Source organism: Ranitomeya variabilis, chromosome 2, assembly GCF_051348905.1.
Source record: "Ranitomeya variabilis isolate aRanVar5 chromosome 2, aRanVar5.hap1, whole genome shotgun sequence".
In the NCBI taxonomy this organism is placed as follows: Eukaryota; Metazoa; Chordata; class Amphibia; order Anura; family Dendrobatidae; genus Ranitomeya; species Ranitomeya variabilis.
The window spans coordinates 999,831,410-999,858,893 of NC_135233.1; the positions used below are offsets into that span (position 1 = coordinate 999,831,410).

The 27,484-nt window shown below is 43.8% G+C and overlaps 1 protein-coding gene and 1 long non-coding RNA gene across 4 annotated transcripts in view; one reads left to right on the top strand and one right to left on the bottom strand.

The window, feature by feature from the left end:
* The window catches only part of SPHKAP (SPHK1 interactor, AKAP domain containing), a 450,379-nt gene that overhangs the window by 41,001 nt on the left and 381,894 nt on the right, over positions 1-27,484 (top strand). Inside the window, exon 2 of one of the 3 annotated variants that reach the window (XM_077291147.1) lies at positions 3,628-3,689. The exons of the other annotated variants lie outside the window; for them this stretch is intronic. Within the exon in view, the coding sequence (XP_077147262.1) occupies positions 3,676-3,689 (14 nt within the window). The 5' untranslated portion in view covers positions 3,628-3,675. The remainder of the gene's footprint in view (positions 1-3,627; positions 3,690-27,484) is intronic. 3 annotated transcript variants of the gene reach the window in all.
* The window catches only part of LOC143808459 (uncharacterized), a 34,672-nt gene that overhangs the window by 2,471 nt on the left and 4,717 nt on the right, over positions 1-27,484 (bottom strand). The window contains exon 2 of the long non-coding RNA XR_013221957.1: positions 22,961-23,028. This is a non-coding gene — a long non-coding RNA (uncharacterized LOC143808459). The remainder of the gene's footprint in view (positions 1-22,960; positions 23,029-27,484) is intronic.

Here is a 27,484-nt window from a genome sequence, read left to right on the forward strand (position 1 = left end):
CATCAGGGAAGCGGATAAAGGTGGGAATGTGGTGCTTTGGCCCACCCACCTTTACCTTGAAGAGGCAAACAGACAACTCAATAATTCCAATTTTTATGTTAAATTACCTTCTGATCCCACAGAAGTATTCTCACACTTCATAAGGTAATCAATCAGGCTGCAGCTATGGGTACGATCTCTACGAATGAAAAGAAATTCATGTTGGTAGAAACGCCTGTCATCCCTACCTTTTACCTTTTACCAAAGGTGCACAAGAACGCCTGCAAACCACCAGGCAGGCCTATTGTGTCTAGCATAGGCAGCATTTGTGAACGGGTGTGCACCTATATTGACTTCTTTATACAGCCAATAGCATCATCCTTACCATCCTTCATTAAGGATACGTCCGATTTCATCCGTATCTGTCGTGACATCACTCTTACAGGTCAGGAGTTACTTATAACATGCGATGTTGAATCGCTTTACTCCAATATAAGCCATGTGCATGGCATCAAGGCACTGTCTTTTTTTCTTGATCGTCTTGGTGGGACAAACCGCCTCCATGATTCTTTTATTTTAGATCTTTTGAGTTTCGTCCTGCATCATAATTATTTTTTATTTGATAGGACGTTTTACAAACAAATATCTGGCGTAGCCATGGGCGCACGTTGTGCGCCGGCCTACGCAAATATTTTTCTTGGATGGTGGGAGGAAACTTTTGTCTATTGTTCACAGGGATTTCGTGACCATGTCAAGCATTGGCATCATTTCATAGACGATGTCTTCTTTATATGGGTCGGTACTGAAGCTGCCTGCTTACAATTTCTTAGGGAGCTGAATGATAATCCATTAAATATTTTTCTAACTCATTCTTGTTCCCCGGATTCAGCAGTGTTCTTGGATCTTCGTGTCCTGACGGAGGGAAACAGGCTGGTGACGGATTTATTTCGCAAACCCACAGCAACCAACAGCTTGCTTCAATTTCAAAGTTTCCACCCTCAGCATACTCGGATGGGAATTCCTACAGGGCAGTTTCTTCGTGTCCGCCGTAACTGCACCACTGATGAAAGCTTCAAGCAACAATCCAGAGACCTCACGACAAGGTTCCAACAACGGAGATATCCTCGGAGAGTGATCTCCAAAGCCTTTCAGCGAGTCCAAATATCGAGCCAAGCATCCTTATTGACGTCATGTCCTAGAGCACAGGACTCTGCAGTCAGATTCATTACGGAATACAGCACCAATTGGAACCAGGTGAGGTACATTCTTACAAAAAATTGGGATATTCTGACTTCAGATTCCCAAACCTCTACTTGTGTTAGCTCCAGACCCCTGATGACTGCAAAAAGAGCGCCCAATTTGCGTGATATACTCACTAAAAGTCATTTTACACGACCGGTCACCAGTATAAACCGAGGTATCCGTCTCAAGGGCTCCTTTCCCTGCGGCGACTGCACTATCTGCCCGTATATGCCGCCCACAAGAGATCTCTTTCATAATCCCTCAGATAACTCTGACCATAGACTTCACCACTATATTAACTGCAAGACAAGCTTTGTTATCTATGCTATTATCTGTCCATGTCACAAGGTATACATTGGTCAGACCTCGCAGGAATTGAGAAGACGTGCACAAAAACATCTATCAACAATCCATCTGGCTCAATCTAATCTGAAGAAGGGTAAGGTTTTAACTCCTATTGCGGCCCACTACCTTAGAGTGCATGGAAGCAAGTCTACTAACACGCGGTTTTTTGGTCTACAGAGGATTCTTTATAACGAAAGAGGTGGCAATCAGCATAAATGGTTGTTGCAACATGAAGCCCGTTGGATTTTTCGCCTTAGGTCAACTTCACCTTTTGGTTTAAATGAAGAGCTTCTTTATACCGGTTTCTTAGGCTAATATCCTTTTAGTAAATGACTTACCTCATATCCATGACGCCTACGATCCTGAACTTTGAACATCTCATATGAAGCTTTTGGACTTTCTTCTTGGCTTCCTCTGTATTAAATACGTTTGGAGTTGCTTCTTTATCTTTTCAACCCTCGAGGCTGCCATGAAGTACCGTTTTGACTTGGACATGCTCTAACAATGAGACTACTCATGCGGCTTTGTACCCGTGCATATCCCGGGTGATTTTATTTCTATATCCATTGGAAACTGTATTTATTTTTCATTTATTTTTCACTTATCATTATTTATTATTTATTTATTTTTTATTTTTTATTGATATTATTTTTTTGTTGTTTTTTTGTTTATTTAATATTTTTTATTTTTTATTTTCTTTCATTTATTGTTATTTTCATTCTGTTTATTTCATTTTTCAGATACTTGTGTTTCTTTCTGTATTACTATTTTTATGTTTACCATTACCATTTGTGCTTAGTTATACTTATTTATATTCATTACTATTATTATTATTATTAGTTTTCATCATTATTTACTGTTTGTTTATATTTTTGTATTATTTATTTACATATACAATGTGCAGCTTTGCAGTGGTACCCCTACCTCTAGACATATATGTTCACACATTTCCTGTTGGTGTTCTCATCTCCACTAGCGTATATGTCTTTCTCTACGCAGTGGCAACAATTGTTCCATATTTGCTTTTTCCTTGTGCATCCCGGCTTTCATTTATATGTGTTTTCACATATACAGCCCGTGCGCTTATCTCCACTAGCGTACGTCTCTCTATGTATTGGCGATTTCTGCTCGTACTTCCTTCTCCCTATTATCACCCCTTGTGCGGCCGCACAACGCGCCTGCCTGTCTCTGTCCATCTGTACATGCGCACTTACCACCGAGCCGACCTGGCTTCTGCGCTTGCGTCTTTTACTTGGCCGACTTGGCTTCTGCGCCTGCGCCTCCTGCCTCCACAGGTACTTCCGGTCCGCCGTCTGGATTGTGACTCACCGCTTACTCATTGGACAATTATCACCGCTATATAGAGCGGTAGTCTTGCATCGGAGATCCACCCTCCCTGACGAAGCTGCCCAGCTGCAGCGATACGCGTGGGATTCTCCCACACCCTCTCCTCCCACCTACCAGCCAGCATGGTGTTTTCTCTATGGCGGCCGTTCTCACGTAATTTTTGGGTTCTCATGTGAGCATATTTTGTATACGGCTCTGCCATACTTGTAGTGGGGTTTCCTAACAGGCTGTGTTGTCACAGCGGTTATATACAGTATTTTGCTGGACACCTTCTCACATTTTGTGCTGCTGCACATTGATCTTTCATTATAGGGATCTGTCCAGTCATTACCCCCTAGCACTGGGTCTGGCGTGGTTGTGTGGTGACAATTTTGGGGACGCCCTTTTATTGTCATCCCATGTGGTTACTTTACGCACATGTATGGTACCAGGTTTTTTACCTCAGGCAAAAGGTTATACTGTGCTTTGCATTTAATCTTTTCTTATATGTACATATATTTGTGATTGCACCAGTATTATACTTTTTGTCTTTTTCTGGTATAACATCACATGAGGGGAATGGTGTGTTTGCTTCTGATCCTGTCTGTTATGGATCAAGTTTTAAATGGTTTTACAATTTGTATGTCCTTTGTTTCTATATAATAAAGTTGGATTTCACATTTGTATATCGCAGGTGTGCACGCATTTATGCAGTGTCTTTCTTTTTGTGTTCAGTTATTCAAGTTGAAGATTAAATGATCCCTAAAAGGCCTCAAGCTAAGGATGTCACATTTAGGGTAAGTTCACACAGGACTTTTTTGCTGCGTATTTTTGCTGCGTATTTTTATGCTAATTTAGGTGCGTTTTTTTGGTGCTTATTTGGTGCGTTTTTTGGGTAAGTTCACACAGGACTTTTTTGCTGCGTATTTTTGCTGCGTATTTTTGCTGCGTATTTTATGCCAATTTTCAGCTGCTTACAGATGCGTTTTTTGTGCGGTTTTGGTGCGTTTTTTTGTCTATCTGTGCATGATAATAAAGTTGAGTGACCCCAGTGGAGCTTAGCATCGCCTTCATCCCAGCGGGGGAACAATTTACAGCGAATTACATGCCATGCATCGGCCTTTTTTTGACGATCACTGTAGTTTGGGCAAGCTACATCCCAAATTACAGGCATTGCTTCCACCTTGGAAAAATACCGTATATACTCGAGTATAAGCCGACCCGAGTATAAGCCGACCCCCCTAATTTTGCCACAAAAAACTGGGAAAACTTATTGACTCGAGTATAAGCCTAGGGGGAAAAATGCAGCAGGTACCGGTGAATTTCAAAATTAAAAATAGATACTCCATACCGTTCATTATGGCCCCATAGATGCTCCACATAAAGCTGTGCCACATATAATGCTCTGCACCGTTCATTATGGCCCCATAGATGCTCCACATAAAGCTGTGCCATATATACAATGCTCTGCACCGTTGCCCCATAGCTGTGCCATATAGTGCTCTGCCCCATTGCTGTGCCATATAGTGCTCTGCCCCATAGCTGTGCCATATAGTGCTCTGCCCCATAGCTGTGCCATATAGTGCTCTGCCCCATAGCTGTGCCATATAGTGCTCTGCCCCATAGCTGTGCCATATAGTGCTCTGCCCCATAGCTGTGCCATATAGTGCTCTGCCCCATAGCTGTGCCATATAGTGCTCTGCCCCATAGCTGTGCCATATAGTGCTCTGCCCCATAGCTGTGCCATATAGTGCTCTGCCCCATAGCTGTGCCATATAGTGCTCTGCCCCATAGCTGTGCCATATAGTGCTCTGCCCCATAGCTGTGCCATATAGTGCTCTGCCCCATAGCTGTGCCATATAGTGCTCTGCCCCATAGCTGTGCCATATAGTGCTCTGCCCCATAGCTGTGCCATATAGTGCTCTGCCCCATAGCTGTGCCATATAGTGCTCTGCCCCATAGCTGTGCCATATAGTGCTCTGCCCCATAGCTGTGCCATATAGTGCTCTGCCCCATAGCTGTGCCATATAGTGCTCTGCCCCATAGCTGTGCCATATAGTGCTCTGCCCCATAGCTGTGCCATATAGTGCTCTGCCCCATAGCTGTGCCATATAGTGCTCTGCCCCATAGCTGTGCCATATAGTGCTCTGCCCCATAGCTGTGCCATATAGTGCTCTGCCCCATAGCTGTGCCATATAGTGCTCTGCCCCATAGCTGTGCCATATAGTGCTCTGCCCCATAGCTGTGCCATATAGTGCTCTGCCCCATAGCTGTGCCATATAGTGCTCTGCCCCATAGCTGTGCCATATAGTGCTCTGCCCCATAGCTGTGTCATATAGTGCTCTGCCCCATAGCTGTGCCATATAGTGCTCTGCCCCATAGCTGTGCCATATAGTGCTCTGCCCCATAGCTGTGCCATATAGTGCTCTGCCCCATAGCTGTGCCATATAGTGCTCTGCCCCATAGCTGTGCCATATAGTGCTCTGCCCCATAGCTGTGCCATATAGTGCTCTGCCCCATAGCTGTGCCATATAGTGCTCTGCCCCATAGCTGTGCCATATAGTGCTCTGCCCCATAGCTGTGCCATATAGTGCTCTGCCCCATAGCTGTGCCATATAGTGCTCTGCCCCATAGCTGTGCCATATAGTGCTCTGCCCCATAGCTGTGCCATATAGTGCTCTGCCCCATAGCTGTGCCATATAGTGCTCTGCCCCATAGCTGTGCCATATAGTGCTCTGCCCCATAGCTGTGCCATATAGTGCTCTGCCCCATAGCTGTGCCATATAGTGCTCTGCCCCATAGCTGTGCCATATAGTGCTCTGCCCCATAGCTGTGCCATATAGTGCTCTGCCCCATAGCTGTGCCATATAGTGCTCTGCCCCATAGCTGTGCCATATAGTGCTCTGCCCCATAGCTGTGCCATATAGTGCTCTGCACCGTCCATTATTGCCCCATAGCTGCTGCTGCAATAAAAAAAAATAAAACACATACTCACCTGTCTTGCAGCTCCTCGGCGCCATCTTCCCGGCGTCTCCCTGCACTGACTGATCAGGCAGAGGGCGGCGCGCACACTATATGCGTCATCGCGCCCTCTGCCTGAACAGTCAGAGCGGAGAGAGAGACGCAGGGAAGATGGCGCGACGCCCGGCGTGTGGAACCAGGATAGGTGAATATGCGATACTTACCTGCTCCCGGCGTCCCGCTCCTTCCCCCGGACAGCTGGTCTTCGGTGCCGCAGCCTCTTCCTCTGTCAGCGGTCACCGGCACCGCTGATTAGAGAAATGAATTATGCGGCTCCGCCCCTATGGGGGGTGGAGCAGCCTATTCATTTCTCTAATGAGCGGTCCCACGTGACCGCTCAGGGGAAGAGGCTGCAGCACCCGGAGACAGTGTGACAGGCAGGGGGAGCGCCAGGATCGCCGGGACTAGGTAAGTATATGACAGTGCTCACCCGCCGACCCCACCACCGATCATGACTCGAGTATAAGCCGAGGGGGCACTTTCAGCCCAAAAATTTGGGCTGAAAATCTCGGCTTATACTCGAGTATATACGGTAAATGAAAAAGTAATTACCAAATGCAAGATGAAATGAAGCCAACATTCATGACAAGGAAGATACAGACATACACATGCAGAACACATGAACATGTACATAACAGCACATGAGCATCGCAAAGTGTACCATTGCAAACAATCGGATACATAGATATATCACAAATTTAAAAAAATATTACCTCCATGATTAGTTGGGAAACATTAATGCTCATCCTCCTATACCAAGACATGGCTAACACCTCACTACCAGAAACTCCCTCACAATAGATCACAATCAGGACACCTCACAATGGCTCTTCACACCTCACAATGGCTCACAATGGCTCTTCACACCTCACTAACCACACCACTAAGCTCTTGGCTGTGAGATCACTTCCTGCTGGCCATGATTTTTCTGCACAAAAAACGCAGCAAATAATGCTACATGCGTTTTTGCAGCGTTTTTTCCATCACTTATTCAAGTCAATGGGTGAAAAAACGCTGCAAAAACGCAGCAAAAACGCTGAAAGAAGTGACATGCTCTATGTCCAAAAAACGCAGCAAAGCAGAAAATACTGATCAAACAAAAACCCAATGTGTGTGCATGAGACTTCTGAAATCTCATAGGCTTTGCTAGTACTGTAAAAAGCAGCTGAAAATTAGCATAAAAAAAACGCAGCAAAAATACGCAGCAAAAAAGTCCTGTGTGAACGTACCCTAAATCTGTTTTTTTAGACAGAAAAAATATTTTTTTTCATATTTTACACTTTACAAATTTCAAAAAGGAAAATGGGCCAATGCAAACGTTTGGGCACCATTCATGGTTTGTAGCCAGTAGCCGTTTGAAAGTATCACAGCTCATAAATGTTTTTTGTAGGCAGCCAAGAGTCTTTCAATTCTTGTTTGGGGGATTTTCATTCATTCTGCCTCAGAAAATTCTTCCAGTTTTGTGAGATACCAGGGGTGTCTTGCATGCACTACTATTTTGAGGTCTAGCCACAGATTTTCAATGAGGTTCAGATCGGGGACTGTGAGGGCCATTGTAAAACCTTCAGCTTGCTCCTTTTGAGGTAGTCTATTGTGAACTTTGATGTGTTTTTAGAATCATTATACATTTGTAGAAGCCATTCTCTTTTCAACTTCAGCTTTTTTACAGATGTTTTTTATGTTTGCATCAAGAATTTGTTGAAATTTCATTGAATCCTTCCTTCCCTCTTCCCATGAAATGTTTCCAGTGTCATTGGCTGTAACACAACCCCAAATTATTATGGATGGAAATTGATGGCATTGGTGGTTGGCAAGATGTTATGTTCCTGAAATCTTGTGCCATTTTTTCTCCACAAAAACCTTTAAATCATTGTTGCCAAAAAAATTTACTTTAACCTGATAGGTCTAAAGGACTTGTTTCCAAAATACATCTGCTTTTTTAGATTTTCATTTGCATACTTCTGTCTCTGAATTTTATGGTGAGAACGCAGGAGAGGTTTTCTTCTGATGACTTTTCCATGAAGGCCATATTTGTGCAGGTGTCTCTGAACAGTAGAACAATGTACCACAACTCTCGTCTGCTAAATCTTTCTGAAGGTCTTTTGCACTCAAGCAGGGATTTTGATTTGCCTCTCTAGCAATCCTACAAGCAGCATTCACTGAAATTTTGCTTGGTCTTCCAGACCTTATCTTGGCCTCCACTGTTCCTGTTATCTGCCATTTCTTAATTACATTTCGTACTGAGGAAAGAGCAACTTGAAAATACTTTGCTGTCTTCTTATAGACTTCTCCTGCTTTATGGGTTTCCACCATTTTCATTTCCAGAATGCTAGACAGCGGCATAGAAGAACCCATCAGGCCTGTATTTAGGGGGGGCCCAAGGGGCCCGGGCCCTGGGCCACCCACCAAGCAGGGGCCTCCCACCAATATAGGGATAAATATCTCAAAACATGTAAAATACACGTCTTTGTAACATTCATGGCAAACAAAGGCCATGGCGCTCAAGACATGTTCAATGCCTTGTTGGAATTTTTGAAGAGACATGACCTAGACCTGGGAAATTGCCGAGGTCAAAGTTATGACAATGCAGCTGCAATGAGTGGCAAATACAACGGCCTGCAAGCCAAAGTGAGAGAGAAGAACAATCTTGCATCCTGGATTCCTTGTACAGCACACTCTTTAAATCTGGTTGCTAAAAATACTGTAGAAAGCTGCTTGAGTGCTGTACATTTTTTTGACTTCCTTGAAAAGCTGTTCTTCTTCAGTTTCAACGCATCAGCATCAGCTCCTGACTGAGGCTTTGAAAAATATTAACTCAGCAACAGCATTGACTCTCAAACGTGTCACAACAACGCGTTGGTCCTGCAGAGTTGATGACACTAAGGCTCTTAAGCATGACTATCAGCAGATTAAACAGATTAAAGATGTACTTAAACAGATTGCTGATGACTTTGAAGAAAAAAGCTGTGTACGGTGTGAAGCAGAAGGACTGTTACGACAAATGAATCAGCTTGAAATTGGTATTAACACCAGCTTCTGGAGTGATATCCTGCAAAGAACAAATGCTACTAGTAAAAATCTACAAAACGCAAAACTCGATCTTAACAGTGCTGTGGCGTCACTGACCAGCTTAAAAAACTATGTCGCATCAAAGCGTGACTCCTTCAAAATTTATGAAAAGCAAGGCGAAGAGCTGTCTGGTTCATCTGAGTATGTTCAGACGAAAACTCAACACAGGTGCCGAAACCTGTCTCAATCCATTGGATTATGGCCATACGGAAGAAGTACAACTCAGCCCTTCTGAAAAATACAGAACAGAAACTTTCTTGCCTATCATTGATCAGTTTATCGCTTCTCTTGACCAACGTCTTTTCAAGCATATAAAGATATATCAAGCAAATTTAGCTTTTCTAGCCATCTGAAAGAACTGTCTTCAGACGAGCTTAAGGCCACAGCAGAGCAACTTGTCAGGTCTTATTCAGATAACTCTGTCAGTTTGTAACATTTGCCAATTTATTCACAGACGAGGAGCCAAAAGATATCAGCACTGAACTTTTCATGTACAAGCTTATCATGGAAAAGGGTGTGCAGGACACTTTCCCAAATATTGAGATAGCTCTAAGGATATATCTAATTTTGATGGTAACAAACTGCAGTGGTGAGCGTTCCTTCTCAAAACTCAAATTACCGTATATACTCGAGTATAAGCCGACCCGAGTATAAGCCGATCCCCCTAATTTTGCCACAAAAAACTGGGAAAACTTATTGACTCGAGTATAAGCCTAGGGGGCAAAATGCAGCAGCTACCGGTAAATGTCAAAAGTAATAATAGATACCAATAAAAGTAAAATTAATTGAGACATCACTAGGTTAAATGTCTTTGAATATCCATATTGAATCAGGAGCCCCATATAATGCTCCATACTGTTCATTATGGCCCCATAAGATGTTCCATATTAAAATATGCCCCATATAATCCTGCATAAAGGTTAATAAATGCCCCATAAGATGCTCCATAGACACATTTGCCCAATATAATGCTGCACAAATGCTGATTATGGCCCCATAAGATGCTCTATAAAGATATTTGCCCCTTATAGTGCTGCAGAAACGTTATGGCCCTATAAGATGCTCCATACAGACACTTGCCCCATAGGCCGTAGTGCCCTACAAACGTTAATCATGGCCCCATACAGACACTTGCCCCATATAGTGCTGCACAAACATTATGCCCCTATATAGTGCTGCAGAAACGTTATGGCCCCATATAGTGCTGCAGGAATGTTATGGCCCCATATAGTGCTGCAGGAATGTTATGGACCCATATAGTGCTGCAGGAATGTTATGGCCCCATATAGTGCTGCAGGAATGTTGTGGCCCCATATAGTGCTGCAGGAACGTTATGGCCCCATATAGTGCTGCAGGAACGTTATGGCCCCATATAGTGCTGCAGGAACGTTATGGCCCCATATAGTGCTGCAGGAATGTTATGGCCCCATATAGTGCTGCAGGAATGTTATGGCCCCATATAGTGCTGCAGGAATGTTATGGCCCCATATAGTGCTGCAGGAATGTTATGGCCCCATATAGTGCTGCAGGAATGTTATGGCCCCATATAGTGCTGCAGGAATGTTATGGCCCCCATATAGTGCTGCAGGAATGTTATGGCCCCCATATAGTGCTGCAGGAATGTTATGGCCCCCATATAGTGCTGCAGGAATGTTATGGCCCCATATAGTGCCGCAGGAATGTTATGGCCCCATATAGAGCTGCAGGAATGTTATGGCCCCCATATAGTGCTGCAGGAATGTTATGGCCCCATATAGTGCCGCAGGAATGTTATGGCCCCATATAGTGCCGCAGGAACGCTATGGCCCCATATAGTGCTGCAGGAACGTTATGGCCCCATATAGTGCGGCAGGAACGTTATGGCCCCATATAGTGCTGCAGGAATGTTATGGCCCCATATAGTGCTGCAGGAACGTTATGGCCCCCATATAGTGCTGCAGGAATGTTATGGCCCCATATAGTGCTCCAGGAATGTTATGGCCCCATATAGTGCTGCAGGAACGTTATGGCCCCATATTGTGCTGCAGGAATGTTATGGCCCCATATAGTGCTGCAGGAATGTTATGGCCCCATATAGTGCCGCAGGAATGTTATGGCCCCATATAGTGCTCCAGGAACGTTATGGCCCCCATATAGTGCTGCAGGAATGTTATGGCCCCATATAGTGCTCCAGGAATGTTATGGCCCCATAGATGCTCCATACAGACACTTGCCCCATTTGCTGCGATAAAAAAAAAAAAATCACATACTCACCTCTCCGTCGCTCAGGCCCCCGGCACTTTCAATAGTCACCTCTCCTAGTTCCAGGCGCCGATCTGTCTCCAGCACTGACGTTCAGCAGAGGGCGCGCACTGAGCACGTCACCGCGCCCTCTGACCTCAGCGTCACTGCTGGAGACAGATCGGCGCCCGGAACGAGGAGCAGGTGACTATCGCGCAGCGCTGCGCTCCCCTCCCCGTATACTCACCTGGTCCTGCCGCTCTGTAGATCCTGCTTCCCCGACGCCGCAGTGCTTCATCCTGTACTCAGCGGTCACATGGTCCCGCTGATTACAGTAATGAATAGGCGGCTCCACCCCTATGGGAGGTGGAGCCGAATATTCATTTGCTGTAATGAGCGGGACCATGTGACCGCTGAGTACAGGAAGAAGCTGAAGCTGCTGCCGGCGCCGGGGAAGCAGGGACCGCGCCTGGACTAGGTGAGTATTTTTAGACAGCCCCCGCTGCCCCTCCCCTGCCGACCCCCGGTATGACTCGAGTATAAGCCGAGAGGGGCAATTTCAGCCCAAAAAAGTGGGCTGAAAATCTCGGCTTATACTCGAGTATATACGGTAGTTGAAAACCGACTAAGGACATCCATGAAGCAGGAACGACTTGTAAATTTGGCTATCATGAGCATCGAGTCAGATATACTGCGTGAATTGGACTTTAGTGACATCATTAGTGATTTTGCAGCAGCAAATCAAGGAAAGTGCCTGGATTGTAAAAAATGAATGATTTTACCTGAATTACTCTGTGTAAATGATTTCTGTAAATAAACTTGCATTCGTTTCATTTTGTGTTTTTGCATTACATATTGCAACACCTTGAAAAATGGGCCTCCCACCAAAATGGGCCCCAGGCCACCCAACTCTTAAATCCGGCCCTGGAACCCATTGCTGCTGTTTTTTGGCACAAGATTAGAGGAGGCTGGATTTTCATAAAGCCGAGAAGTTTGCATCACCTGGCCTTTCCCAACGATGATCGTGAACAAACAACAATAAAATGATACCTTGATATCTGCGATTCTTTCTTATCTCAGAGAGATCCATGTTTTTTTTTAATATATAAATTAGCTGCTAAGATCTATGAGCCAGACATACAGTGGGGCAAAAAAGTATTTAGTCAGTCAGCAATAGTGCAAGTTCCACCACTTAAAAAGATGAGAGGCGTCTGTAATTTACATCATAGGTAGACCTCAACTATGGGAGACAAACTGAGAAAAAAAAATCCAGAAAATCACATTGTCTGTTTTTTTTATCATTTTATTTGCATATTCTGGTGGAAAATAAGTATTTGGTCAAAAACAAAATTTCATCTCAATACTTTGTAATATATCCTTTGTTGGCAATGACAGAGGTCAAATGTTTTCTGTAAGTCTTCACAAGGTTGCCACACACTGTTGTTGGTATGTTGGCCCATTCCTCCATGCAGATCTCGTCTAGAGCAGTGATGTTTTTGGCTTTTCGCTTGGCAACACGGACTTTCAACTCCCTCCAAAGGTTTTCTATAGGGTTGAGATCTGGAGACTGGCTAGGCCACTCCAGGACCTTGAAATGCTTCTTACGAAGCCACTCCTTCGTTGCCCTGGCGGTGTGCTTTGGATCATTGTCATGTTGAAAGACCCAGCCACGTTTCATCTTCAATGCCCTTGCTGATGGAAGGAGGTTTGCACTCAAAATCTCACGATACATGGCCCCATTCATTCTTTCATGTACCCGGATCAGTCGTCCTGGCCCCTTTGCAGAGAAACAACCCCAAAGCATGATGTTTCCACCACCATGCTTTACAGTAGGTATGGTGTTTGATGGATGCAACTCAGTATTCTTTTTCCTCCAAACACGACAAGTTGTGTTTCTACCAAACAGTTCCAGTTTGGTTTCATCAGACCATAGGACATTCTCCCAAAACTCCTCTGGATCATCCAAATGCTCTCTAGCAAACTTCAGACGGGCCCGGACATGTACTGGCTTAAGCAGTGGGACACGTCTGGCACTGCAGGATCTGAGTCCATGGTGGCGTAGTGTGTTACTTATGGTAGGCCTTGTTACATTGGTCCCAGCTCTCTGCAGTTCATTCACTAGGTCCCCCCGCGTGGTTCTGGGATTTTTGCTCACCGTTCTTGTGATCATTCTGACCCCACGGGGGGGTTTTTGCGTGGAGCCCCAGATCGAGGGAGATTATCAGTGGTCTTGAATGTCTTCCATTTTCTAATTATTGCTCCCACTGTTGATTTCTTCACTCCAAGCTGGTTGGCTATTGCAGATTCAGTCTTCCCAGCCTGGTGCAGGGCTACAATTTTGTTTCTGGTGTCCTTTGACAGCTCTTTGGTCTTCACCATAGTGGAGTTTGGAGTCAGACTGTTTGAGGGTGTGCACAGGTGTCTTTTTATACTGATAACAAGTTTAAACAGGTGCCATTACTACAGGTAATGAGTGGAGGAAAGAGGAGACTCTTAAAGAAGAAGTTACAGGTCTGTGAGAGCCAGAAATCTTGATTGTTTGTTTCTGACCAAATACTTATTTTCCACCAGAATATGCAAATAAAATGATAAAAAAGCAGACAATGTGATTTTCTGGACTTTTTTTTCTCAGTTTGTCTCCCATAGTTGAGGTCTACCTATGATGTAAATTACAGACGCCTCTCATCTTTTTAAGTGGTGGAACTTTCACTATTGCTGACTGACTAAATACTTTTTTGCCCCACTGTAGATCTCCCTGAGAATCTGCCTCCAGAGATTATTTTAAATGAAAGCTGGAGTTACCATTGTGAGACCAGGAGAGCAGACTGTCAGTCATTACATGTCTCACACTTTTATTTTCATTGTATTCAGTTTTCTAAGACCTACCTGCCCATAAAGACAATTTAGCAGGGTTGATCCTGCTGACAAATTCCCTTTAAGCTAACCAAAATCTTACATATACTTTAAAGTCAAATAAGTGAATATCGCCATATTTTATACATGTATCGAATTCTGTCTTCCGCACACTGTAATAATTGACCCCTCATGTAGTAACACTCATCTTCCTTGAGTTATAATCTTCTGAGCGCCATTGACTGATGAGCTTTGAAGATATTTTTATTTTCCGTTAAAGCGCCCCGGGTTATTAACTGATAAAGCATGTAGAAAGACAGCAGCAAATTACGGTATATCTTGGTGTGAAAATCAGTGCGATTAGCAGGTACGGTGCCGTAACACATACTTCTATTACTGAAAGAGAACAATGTAATCTACTTGGTGACATTGCAGACACTGCCTATATATTTTCACCTTGTTCCTACAATTCCTTTTAGTGCTTCTTATAAATGTAATCTCCCTGGATCCAGTAATTACTTTAATGACAGTAGTTTGCAATGCACAGTCCATTGGACATTAATGTATTCATTTACTATTTATTCTCCTATAAGCAAGTCTTGTGAAAACAATGGTTAGTTAAAAGCCGGAAATGATTCGTATTGGACATTCTATGGCAATTTTATCCCAAATCAATCCTAATTTTCCTTTAATGTTAAAGCCCAGCTGATTTATCAACAGTTTGTGGTGCGAGGTTTTCTACTTTCACAAAACACATGGCAGAGAATGGATTATGCAAATGATACAGTGCGGCCTTCATTGACTCATTTTATTGGACTGTTCATTCTTCACTTCCTAAATCACTATCCCGGCTTTCTATTTACCCTATGGAAATCATGTCTAGAGAGATGGCTGCCCTTTGTCATTCATGCAGCCTAAAGTCAGAGTGATAGCAAATCCTTCTTGTACTGGACATAAGCCGAAAACGGAGACATCTGATGATGAAGCAAATGTAATGCCACATCCTCTTATGTATGAAAGTGGTAAATGTGCTCTTGATGCTGACGGGGTCAGGTCTTTCTTTTCAGCTTTTACTGAAGTGGAACTTTTAATCTGACCTTTCTCATAATGGTCATTAGTCTTCTGTATTTCTTGAAAATTGGCAATTAAAGGGGTCACCCACAGCTATGATATTGCTGACCTATCCTTTTAATAAGTCATCAATATCAGATCAGTGGGTGTCCTACACTCGGCACCCCAACCAAACGGCTGATTGAAACAAAAATGTATAATAAAGACTTGTAGGGCTCCTACTTTTACTCTTTCTATTTGCCTTTGCGACATGCCAGTGCAACAATCAGCAAGAGTTTATTCACCTAAAAGGGGTCTTTTCTCATGAGATAAAATGGACACTTGCTTCATAAGAGCAGGGTTGATCTCTGAAAGGAAGTTTGATTTATGCAAGAGCTAAAGAGGTTGTCCAAAACTCTAACCCCTTAACGACCCGAGGTATTTTTGGCTTTGCATTTAAATTTTTTGCCCCCCTTGTTCTCAGAGCAATAACTTTTTTATTTTTCGGTCAAAATGGCCATGTGAGGGCTTGTTTTTTGCGAGACGAGTTTTACTTTTGAACAACACCATTGGTTTTACCATATCATGTACTGTAAAATAGGAAAAAAATTCCATGTGCGGTGAAATTGCAAAAAAAGTGCAATTCCACAATTGTTTTTTTGTTTTGCTTTTTTACTAGGTTCACTAAATGCTAAAACTGACGTGCCATTATGATTCTCCAGGTCATTACAAGTTCAAAGACAACAAACATGTCTAGGTTCTTTTTATCTAAGTGGTGAAAATAAATTCAAAAATTTGTTAAAAACAAATTGCGCCATTTTCCGATACTCATAGTGTCTCCATTTTTTGTGATCTCAGGGTTGGGTGAGGGCTTATTTTTTGCATGCCGAGCTGACATTTTTAAAGATACCATTTTGGTGCAGATACAATCTTTTGATCTCCCATTATTGCATTTTAATGCAATGTTGCGGCCACACAAAAAAACGTAATTCTGGCGTTTTGACTTTTTTTCTCGTTACACTGTTTAGAGAGCAGGTTAATTCTTTTTTTATATTGATAGATCGGGTGATTCTGAACGCGGCAATACCAAATATGTGTATGTTTGATTTTTTTTATTGCTTTATTTTGAATGGGGCAAAATGGGGGTGATTTGAACTTTTATTTATTATTAATATTTTTAAAAACCTTTTTGTTAACTTTTGGAATGCTTCAATATGTCTCCATGGGAGACTAGAAGTTGCCATAACCCGATCGCCTCTGCTACATACAGGCAATGATCAGATCGCCTGTATGTAGCCGAAATGCTCACTTGCTATGAGCGCCAACCATCAGGCGGCGCACATAGCAATCCGGCAAAGACAACCATAGAGGTCTACTGGAGACCTCTGGTTGTCATGCCAACTCATCAGCGATCAACGGACTCCGATGGGCAGGATCTCCGGTACGCTTGCCGGAAGCGCGTGATAAATGCCGCTGTCAGAGTTTGACAGCGGCATTTAACGGGTTAACAGCCGCAAGTGGATTGCGATTCCACCCGCGGGATTCCGCGCGTGCGCAGATGGAGATCGCGGCGGCCATTTTCCTGAAGCCCCGGGCAGCAGAGCGCTCCATCTGCGCACGCGCGGCCACAGGAAAGATGGCCGCGCCCACCGGTAAACGGCGAATAGCGAAGACCGCGCTGTTTTGAATCTCCTGGGCAGTGGATCTTCTCTTTGGACATGCGCACACCACTACGCCACCAACGTAATGATGAGCCTGATCTGGGGGAGAAACAGCGCTGTGACCACGCCCATCCGACCTGACCAACTTGAGTGACAGGACAAAACGGCCACTTCACAAAGGTATTTCGGCAGCCTAACGGGGTGTAAAGGCACCAAAAAGGCAGTAATGTAAAGCCCAGCTCTGCCCCTATTTCACACTATTTTTATCTAATTTTTAAAAAACGGGGTGATAGGTTCCCTTTAAATCAGATTCAATCAGAAATTATGTGCTTGGTTGTCACAAGTGCCTGCACTGGGTTTTTGAATTTCTTGAGGAAACCTTTTTGTGAAGGGGGAAATATATATATTTTTTGTAAATACAAAAGAAAATTCTCAAAAGCCAGACAGTTAACTGCAATTGTTGACCTCACAAAGTGCACATGTTGCAAACAATTTTTTTTGAATATTTGTTTTACTAATTAAAATTTTCATCTGTAAATGTCACACTAATATAGCACCCTTTTGCAGGTGCTGGCTTTCTGAATGTGTACCTACCCAGCAATTATTATTATGTCATTTCAGAGAGGGCGGTTGAATTTTGTTGTAAAATTTAAAAAAAATGTTCAACTAACGTTTAATAAAAATGTTTACCATTTACCTGTTCATGCATAATTATGCACACTCATTTTATTAGTCCAATTTGACAACCATACACACCTATAATGCAGCTTGCTGCCACATTTTGCTTTCTGTATATGTACCTACTGTGAGAAGGTCACAGGTAAAATACAGGAGGGGAGATATATGTCACTCAGGATCATAGCCTCAGTTATATTAACCTTGAAAAATGCTCCAGCATACTAAGTCCTGAGCGGGGTTAATTGGCCATGTTAAAGGCTGGATTTTTTAGGACAGCTGAAGAGTGGGTGGGAGGCTGTTCACCATATCTCCACCCCAGGGTGTGGTCCAGAAGGTAAATAGACAACTTTCTGACTCATTCAGTGTTCAGTGTCTCAGGAGATGAGAGCTCCAGAATTGAGCTTCTTGTGTTAAAGAGAGCTGAACCTTGTTTTTTTTTACTTGCGCGGGCAGATTCCCACAGCCACACAGACTGCACTGTATGTTATTTTGATTTCCCATTATGCCAGAAGAGCTGTGTTTGTTTATCCAATCTTGCACTGGTTTGTGCAATAAATTTTTCAATAAACCAGTTGAAACTTAAATGGAAAGAGTTCCTGTGACTACCTCTGTAAGCAGCTGTGTGAGCTGATTCACCACAGTTAGTGCTAGAAGTGCTGGCAACTTCCCCCAGATGTACTTGTGATGGCTGTGGACAAACTGCATGTTTTTGGTGAAGATGGCCTAAGACAGAAATCAACGTCAAACAGCATGGAGGAGCTGATCAAACACCTGGTCCAAGTCCAGCAACAGTAGCATCAACAGCAGCAGCCACAAGTCCAACAGCAGCAGCAGCAGCTAGCACAGCTGGAAAATGGATCATGACAGTACCCTCCTCTCAAGGGGGGCCACTGGACCTCCAGGTTTCCCAGGATAATGCAAATGAAATGCCCAAACCAATCCATCCGCATAGACAGATCGTGCTGGGACCCACGATCGCTCCTCAGGGCCGTAACCATTCCAATGACTCAAGTACTGAAGTGAACGGACCATTCAAGAATCCACAATCCACTCCACTTCATACTCAGTCTGACCATTCACAGAGACAGGTGGCGGAAGAGATGGAGACTCAACAGAGGGAGACACAAAAAGCTTTAGGAGGGACTTATGTCTGTCGGAGGACAAAGGGTCCACCACTGAGCAATTGCAGTGACAAACCCCTCACTCCCAAATGTTCAAATTGCGACATCTTGTACAGAAGTAGTTGCAGCCGGAGTCCTCCACCCTAACCCAGATGGTCGACCATGTTGTTATGGAAATATTTATCCACTCCCTTCCTAGGCCGGTACAGACTTGGGTTGCCCAGGGAGACTCCCAGAATGTGAATGACCTGGTTGTCCTAGTGGAAAGTGGAAAGTTACCAGGTGGTCTTGAAGTCCTTAAGGTAACTGGGCATTGTTGCATCCCCATCCTGGGGTACCCAGAAGGAACCTGACTCTCAAAAGAAGGGTAATAGAGCCACAACTGGGGGGAGATTTAGGTCCCAAGGGGTTGCTGAGGGATTGCCAAAGGGCACTGGTAAAGACTTAATTTGTTGGAACCGTCATGGTAATGGGTCCATAGCCTTCCATTGTCCTATGTCCATGGAAACAGATGGACTGTAGCATAGGGAGGTGCTGTTCGTATTACGCCTATACGACCTGCAGCAAGGACTATCAGTCTGGTGAGGGGCCACAGACATTTCCCATGACAATAAATTTGGTGTCTGGACTCTTGGACTCTGGTGACCCTGTTAAGGGCCACACTCCCCCGCCAGTTGTTCCCTGGGAAGCTCGTGGGCATCCGCTGTATTCACGGTGACACCAAGGACTACCCTGTTGCCAGAGTGACTATAGAAATGAACTATAGCACTGAGTTCCATGAGGTCTTAGTAGTTAAAGACCACCTGCGGCACCCAGTTATAATAGGGCAAGATTTTAGCGTGTCCTGGGACTTATAGCAAAAGACTGGGAAGCCAAATTACTCAGATAAGAGCCAGTTCAACCATCAAGGGTTCCCATCGCAATCTGAGGTGGATGAGTTTTCCCTATGTGTTCTTGATAGTGTTAAGGATGATACTGAGACCCATGAGGCCAACATTCCTGAGTTGATATTTTCTGGGAGGAATTTTGTGACTGTTCAAATGAAAAACCTTACTTTAAGAGGAGCTTTTGACAATGTTATGGTGATAAATGGGTTTGCTCAATAACAGGGTGCCGACATCAGGTTTCCATATTTCGAGGTAAAGGAGGATTTACTATATTGGGTCACTAAACTGAGGGGGGAGGTAATATAGCAACTGTACCAGGGGCCTACAGGCATAGGGTGTTAGACCTGGCCCAATCTCATGTCTTTGGTGTTCATCTGGGAGTAGACAAAACCCAAGAGCGGGTCCTTCAGAGGTTCTACTGGCCTGGATGTCACTAAGAGATTGTTAACTATTGCCTGTCCTTTCCCACCTGATCGCTAACTGCTCCAGTCTCTACTTTCCTTAGTCCCCTAGTGCCATTACCAATAATAGAGGGTCCCATTTGACTGGATTGCTATGCATCTTGTCAGACCGCTGGTTAAATTCGCCAGAGGACATCAATATATCCTGGTGGTAATGGACTATGCAACATGGTAACCGGAGGCAGTACCACTGAGAAACTCCTCCGCCAGCAGTATAGCCCGAGAGGTAGTCCATATTGTTTCCCTAACGGGCCTGACAAAGGAGATCCTGATGGACCAAGGATCTCCTTTTATGTCCATAGTGATTATGGAGTTGTGTAAGGTTCTCCAGATTACAAAACTCAGAAACTCGGTGTACCATCCGCAGATGGAAACCCTGATGGAGAGGGTCAACAAAACCCTGAAGTCCATGCTCAAGAAGGACATGGAGAAGGATGGCCAAGACTGGGATTGCCTACTCCCATACCGTCTGTTTTCTATTATGTAAGTTCTAGAGGCCTATAGGGGATTTTCACCGTTTGAGCTGATATATGGCTGGCACCCTCAGGGACATCTGGTTAGTGCAAAAGAGGCCAGGGAAGCAGAGTTTACACCCCATCGGAGCATCATTGGGCATGTGGACCAGACGCAGGACAGGGTTGTGAAGGTGATGCCGATTGTAAGAGAAAGCCTCCTTTAAGTACAAGAGGCCAGGTAAGAATCTACAATTGGTCGACGAGGCTGAGACAGTTTAGCTCTAGAGATCGGGTGTTAGTGTTGTTTCCCACTGTCAAAAGTACATTTCTGGCCAAGTAGCAGGGGCCAAAAGAGGTGGTTAAAAAGCTTGGCGACGTCAATTACAAGGTCCACCAACTAGGGGGGAAGGAAACTGTACCAGGGGTGCCATGTCAACCTGCTTAAGCTGTGGTGAGACAGGGAATCGGTGGAAGCTACGTGCCTGGGAGCCAATCCCAAAGCTAAGGTTGAGAATATCACAGTGGCAGAGACAGTCACCAGCTCAGAAACAACAGTGCAGGGAACTGCGTCAGTGGAACCAAAACCTGTTTTCAGAGTTGCCTGGATGTACTCAGGTTGTCGAGCACTAAATCCTGATGGAACCGCATGTGCGGATAAACCCAAAGCTGTATTGAATCCCTGAAGAACACCGCAAGGCGATTTAGAAGGAGGTGAGGAGAATGTTGAGCATTTGCATCATTGAGGAGTCAAAGAGCAGCTAGTGCAGCCCCATTGTCCTTGTGCCAAAGCCTGATGGAGAATAGCACTTTTGTAACAATTATAGGAAGCTGAATGAGGTGTTCCAGTTTTATCTGATGCCCTGGGTCGATTAACTCATTGAGAGGCTAGGGTCAGCCAGATACATAACCACCCTTGATGTGACGAAAGGGTGCTGGCAAATTCTCCTGTCCCAAAGTGCCAAGGAGAAGACGGCCTTCTCGAAACCTGACGGTTGCTTCCAATATACCAGAATGCCTTTTGGGCTGCAGGGAGCCCCAGCCACCTTCCAAAGGGCCATGGACCAGATCCTAGCCCCTCACAAGAAGTACGCCATGGTTTACCTGGACTAAATTGTGATCTTCAGCCCAGATTGGGGAAGTCATTTGCAGAAGGTCCAGACACTACTGGATGCTATGAAGTAGGCGGGGTTTACCATAAACCCAAAAAAGTAAAAAAAAGCCGCATGCAAACAAAGTAAAGGCGATCCAAAATTGTCCTCAAGTGATCTCAAAGAAACTGGTTAGGGCATTTCTGGTAATTGTGGGATACTATCGCTGATTTATCCTGAATTTTGCTATGATTGCCACACCCATGACCGACATTCTTAACCCCTTTCCAACATTGGGCATAATAGTAAGCCCACGTCGGACTCCCCCCGACTCCCCTCAGCGCCGGAGCCCGCACCTTTCCGGGCACATGTCAGCTGATCTATACAGCTGACATGTGCCCGCAACAGATGCAGATGGAATCGCAAGCCACCCGCGGCTGTTAACTAGTTTAATGCGGCTGTCAATCTCTGACAGCAGCTTTTAACTCGCAATTACTGGAAGCCCGTCCTTTATCTCACCCATCAGTGACCACGTCACATGATCGCGGGTCACTGATGTGTTGGCATGACAACCAGAGATCTCCAGCAGACCTCTATGGTTGTCATAGCTAGATTGCTATGAGCGCTGCCTTGTGGTTGGGCTGAAGGGCGTAAAGAGAAAAAAAGTCAAAACTCCAGAATTACGTTATTTTGGTCACCGCAGCATTGCATTAAAATGTAATAACGGGCGATCAAAAGATCGTATCTGCACCAAAATGGTATCAATAAAAACATCAGCTCGGCACGCAAAAATAAGCCATCACCCAACACCAGATCACAGAAAATGGAGATGCTACGGGTATTGAAAAATGGCGCAATTTATTAATTTTTTGTTAACACCAATGGTGTCATTCAAAAGTACAACTTGCTCCCCAAAAGACAAGCCCTCACATGACCATATTGACAGAAAAATAAAGACGTTGTCTTCTGAAGCAAAGATGGCATTCCAAGAGTTGAAGCTCACCCTGTGTAAACAGCCGGCCTTGATCGCATCGGACTTCTAGACAGAAAAAATTCTGACAAATTTGAATTTTAAAAGAAAAGAGTCAGTCATCTCTGATAGCGTCCTGTTAATGGACATGCGTCTTTTTTCAACCCTCTATCTATACACAGTGAACAATGTACATAGCATATGATTATTTAAGCAGTAGAAATGTCATTGGCAGCCCCTTTATTTATCCCACATTGAGCTGTAAAATATCTGAAGTGTAAAGCATTGTCAGAATCAAAGCTGCTCAGGGGGTCAGGCTGAAGCTTTGCACATGGCTCCTATTTTACAGGAGCACCAATCCATCCCATTTGTCATTTTTGACAAGCTGAAGGATTTGTGTAGATTGAATTATGCAAGGAGAGGTGGCCCAAGTCAATAAAAATGGTAATAAAATCTAAAGAGGGACAGAACGTGCACAACAGAAGTATTGTGAATATTGAACTTAAATAATCTATGTTCCTGGTACATACTGACCTTTGCATGCCCGGCAGGATTATTTTTGCATGGTTGCTGAAGGGTGAATTTACACATTCCAGCCCTCCCTGCAAATAAAAATATCTGTTTTGTCAGGGAATTAAAAAACAGGTGAATAATGTAGCTGTTAGTAAACTAAACTGTCGCCTCGGCAGTACATCAGAGATGCAGAAAATTGCCTGAAATGTAATTTCTTGTACGTTTCCAGAGGCCTCCACATAGCCTACAGCCTCTGTTGACTGCACACTTGGGGTGCGTAATAGAAAATGACATGTGTGGAGGCTTCAAAGGTTTCTTGGCTAGCTAAGATTTCTACGTTCGAGGCAATAACTATAAATATATTCCAAAAGGTTCTATTTTGGGATATGCATGTGGTTGACTGATTTCTTCTGTTACCTAGATGGTCCCTAAATGTCCATTGGCCTAGTATACATTTTATTACAGTTTAAAAAATATTTTGAATTATGCTCAACAGAAAAGAGGTAATAAGTAAATTGATTTTGCAGATCTCTAAAGGGGTAGTCCAAAGTAGTTTCCCCTACCTAAATCCTTATCTATGGAGTGCCATAATCTAAACTATTTTCTAGTATACTTGAATTAAAAATTCCCTACCTACATTATCTTACTGCTTTTCTTTTTTCCACTTCTTTTCTTATGACATTTCGTTTGAGAATTCCAGTGCATGTTGGGATGCTCAAACAAAGTTTCATCAGGTGCAGAGGCTGTTGTCCCGGCCAATGAGCATCATCAGTGATGCTCGATTAAGAGGCTGGGATAGTCCCTGCATGGCTAGCGCATTATCAAAATACCCGGTGTGCAGAAACCAGCGCTGCCCCAGCACGTGACGTCTTTCGTCTCTGCACGCTGATAATTCTGGCAATGCTCTCTTCTGCTAGTTGTTAATGCTCATCTGAGCCGTCAACAAAGAGCACGCAGTCATGAGCACAGTGCTCATCACACAGGGACTAGCCGAGCCCCTGAAAAGAGTATCACTGATGATGCTTCGATTCAGGGAGGGGACAGAGGCTGCGGCAGTAACCAAAGCCTCTGCATCCTGATGATGCTTCATTTGAGTATCCCACCATGCATCAGGATTCTCAAACGAAGCATCATCAAAAAGGAAGGGGAAGCAAAAATAGAAAAGCAGTTAAATAGAGTAGTTAGGGAGGGATAGGGAATTTTTATATCAAGCATATTAGAAATTAGCTTAGTTTATGTCATTAGATAGGGATGTAGGATGAACATTGCTTTTGGACTTCGGATCACCCCTTTAATATTAATGCGCCATCCTTAGGTTAAGTTATTAATATCAGATTGGTGGAAGTTCATCTCCTAGCCCCTTGATGACCAGGTTATTACAGGAGTCTCAATGTAGTGAAAGTGGTACAGCGCCATAAATGCCGTAGTGATCATAAATGGAAGATTATCGTATAGCCTTGCATGGGAGAGAGCTTGACGTACCATTGAAGACCACTATTCAATTTAGTGAGCAGTGCACCGTAACACCTCCAAGCTGATCTGTGGGGATGCCATGAGTTGGATTCCCATCTACCCTAAGGACAGGTTGTCAATATTAAAGTCCTAGGAAAAAAGTTTTTCAATTTAAACATATAGAATATATTTCTTTCTGCAACCAGTAGAGATCCTAACCTTGGTAATGAATAATCAAAGATTACATTGATCCTCTGTACTTTTTGTTTTTTACCCAAATATAGGCAAAAAACTGATGAAAAAATGAGAATCAGGATAAGATTTTTGTTCTCAATGGAAGATAGATGTGTCAGGGCAGAAGGTCATAATCCCAGGCGTCACATTGACAGAAAATGTGAAACACTTTACAGTAAAGGCGGCAGCGAGAGAAGGATGGGAGGACAGAGAGGAGCTGAGGAATCAGACATGAGTGGGAATAGGAATCACTGTATGAAAAGCTAGTCACGGGGGAAATGTAATAAAAAGGATTTGTAGATAAAAAGGTCAAAGAAGTCACATTACACGTTTTGTCATTTGTGGTTAAAGGATCTGACAAATGTTATAACAAGATGTGGAATAAATGACTGTGGCAAACAAATGTATACATCATTATTTTGGCAATGAGAGCAGGTTTCAAGCAAAATCCACTTAATTTCAAGGTGACAGATCTTTTCAACCAGCTGTATGTACATTGTGTGAATTTTACCCAGTACAATGTACCACTGGCCAGGGTGTAACAATTGGGGGTATCTGAATCCCAGATCATGGAGACGCAATGGTCACTCTGTACCGTGACATCACTGCGATCCTTAGCCAGTAGCCATCGAGTCACTGTATTTATTATTTCTGTTCTGGTTCATTATCCCTGTTCTATGACATCGCTATGTGCACTATTCCAATTCTGTGAGATTATTATGTGCCATAAACCCTATCTATGATTTTTATGACAATGTTTATTACTCTTGTATGGTGCTAAGATATCACTTTGAAACCAATGTCATTCAGTTGGGTTGTTCAGATGTCTGGGTTTTTTTTCTACATGGACCAAACGTCTGCATTAGAAAATTGTTAGCATACTGTTATCTCTGACATATTTTGTATGAGACTCGCCTATTCAAGTTTAGGGGCATGCAAAATTTGGATGCTATACAGATGAACCATATAGCAATCGATTTTAACAAATAAATTGCTGCTTTTAATATAGGAAACTGCATTTGGTCTTGTAGATTTTATTCATTTCTCATGTATAAAAATGAGTGCTGTACAGATGGCATACGGATGACAATTTAGATGGAAAACTGTCTTTTTCCTGGTTGAAAATTGGCCAAGTTTTATAAACCCTTCCTTGAACGTAGCTTGACTATGATTAGTCTCCTTTTAAATTGTTTTTTCCTGTGACGTCACCATGTTTATTAAATATGAACTGTGACATCACGGAGTATATTGACTTTGTGTTATGACATCACTGCAACAAATATTATTGTGCTGTGATATCACTTTTTTAATTTCCACTGTGCTGTGATGCTGCTCTCCATATTATCCCTGTGAAGAGATAGCACTGTTTCTCTGCATTATGACATCACAATATGTTTTATACTTGTACAGTTGCATCATTGTATTTAGTTTGCTTGACATAACTGTGGACGTAAGAGAACACCAGATAAAATGTGTATAAAGTTTTCGGATACTGTAATAAATTTTGCATAAACCTACTTCTCATCTCTCATATCCTCCCTGTCTCACAACCCTAAACAGTTATTCAACACCTTCAATTCTCTCCTCCGTCCCCCAGCACCTCCTCCCTCCCCACTTATCTCAGCTGAAGACTTTGCCTCATTTTTCAAGCAGAAGATTGATAACATCAGAGACAGTTTTGGTCAACAACCCCCAGAGCCCTTCCTCCCGACGTCCCAGCCCTCCACCTTCAAAACCAACTTCTCCACCATTACAGAAGATCAACTCTCCACTCTACTCTCAAAATCGCATCTCACCACCTGTGCACTTGACCTGCTCCCATCCCACTTCATCCCAAACCTCACCACAGTCTTCATCCCAACCCTAACCCATCTCTTCAACCTATCACTAACAACTGGTGTTTTCCCCTCAAGCTTTAAACATGCCTCCATCACACCTATCCTCAAAAAGCCCTCTCTTGACCCATCCTCTGTATCTAGCTATCGCCCTATATCACTTCTCCCTTATGCCTCCAAACTACTGGAACAACACGTCTACCTTGAACTGTCCTCCCATCTCTCTTCTTCCTCCCTCTTTGACCGCTTACAATCTGGCTTCTGGTCACACCATTCCACTGAAACTGCCCTAACTAAGGTCACCAATGACCTCTTAACCGCCAAGAGCAAGCGATACTACTCTGTCCTCCTCCTCCTCGACCCGTCGGCTGCCTTTGACACAGTGGACCATTCCCTATTATTACAGACCCTCTCATCCCTTGGCATCACAGACTTGACCCTATCCTGGATCTCATCATACCTAACAGACCGGACATTCTGCGTCTCCCACTCACACACCACCTCCTCACCTCGCCCCCTATCTGTCGGAGTCCCACAAGGTTCAGTCCTTGGGCCCCTGCTCTTCTCCATTTACACCTTTGGCCTGGGACAGCTCATAGAATCTCATGGCTTTCAGTATCACCTCTATGCTGATGACACACAGATCTACATCTCTGGAGCAGATATCACCTCCCTACTAACCAGAATCCCTCAATGTCTGTCCATTATTTCATCCTTCTCCGCTAGATTTCTGAAACTTAACATGGACAAAACAGAATTCATCATCTTTCCCCATCTCACGCGACCCCCCCCAATGAACCTATCCATTACAGTACATGGCTGCCCACTCTCCCCAGTCCCACAAGCTCGCTGCCTCGGGGTAATCCTTGACGCTGGTCTCTTCTTCAAACCACATATCCATGCCCTTTCCACTTCCTGTTGACTTCAACTCAAAAATATTTCACAAATCCGTACATTCCTCAACCAAGAATCTGCAAAAACCCTAGTCCATGCCCTCATCATCTCTCGCCTTGACTACTGCAAC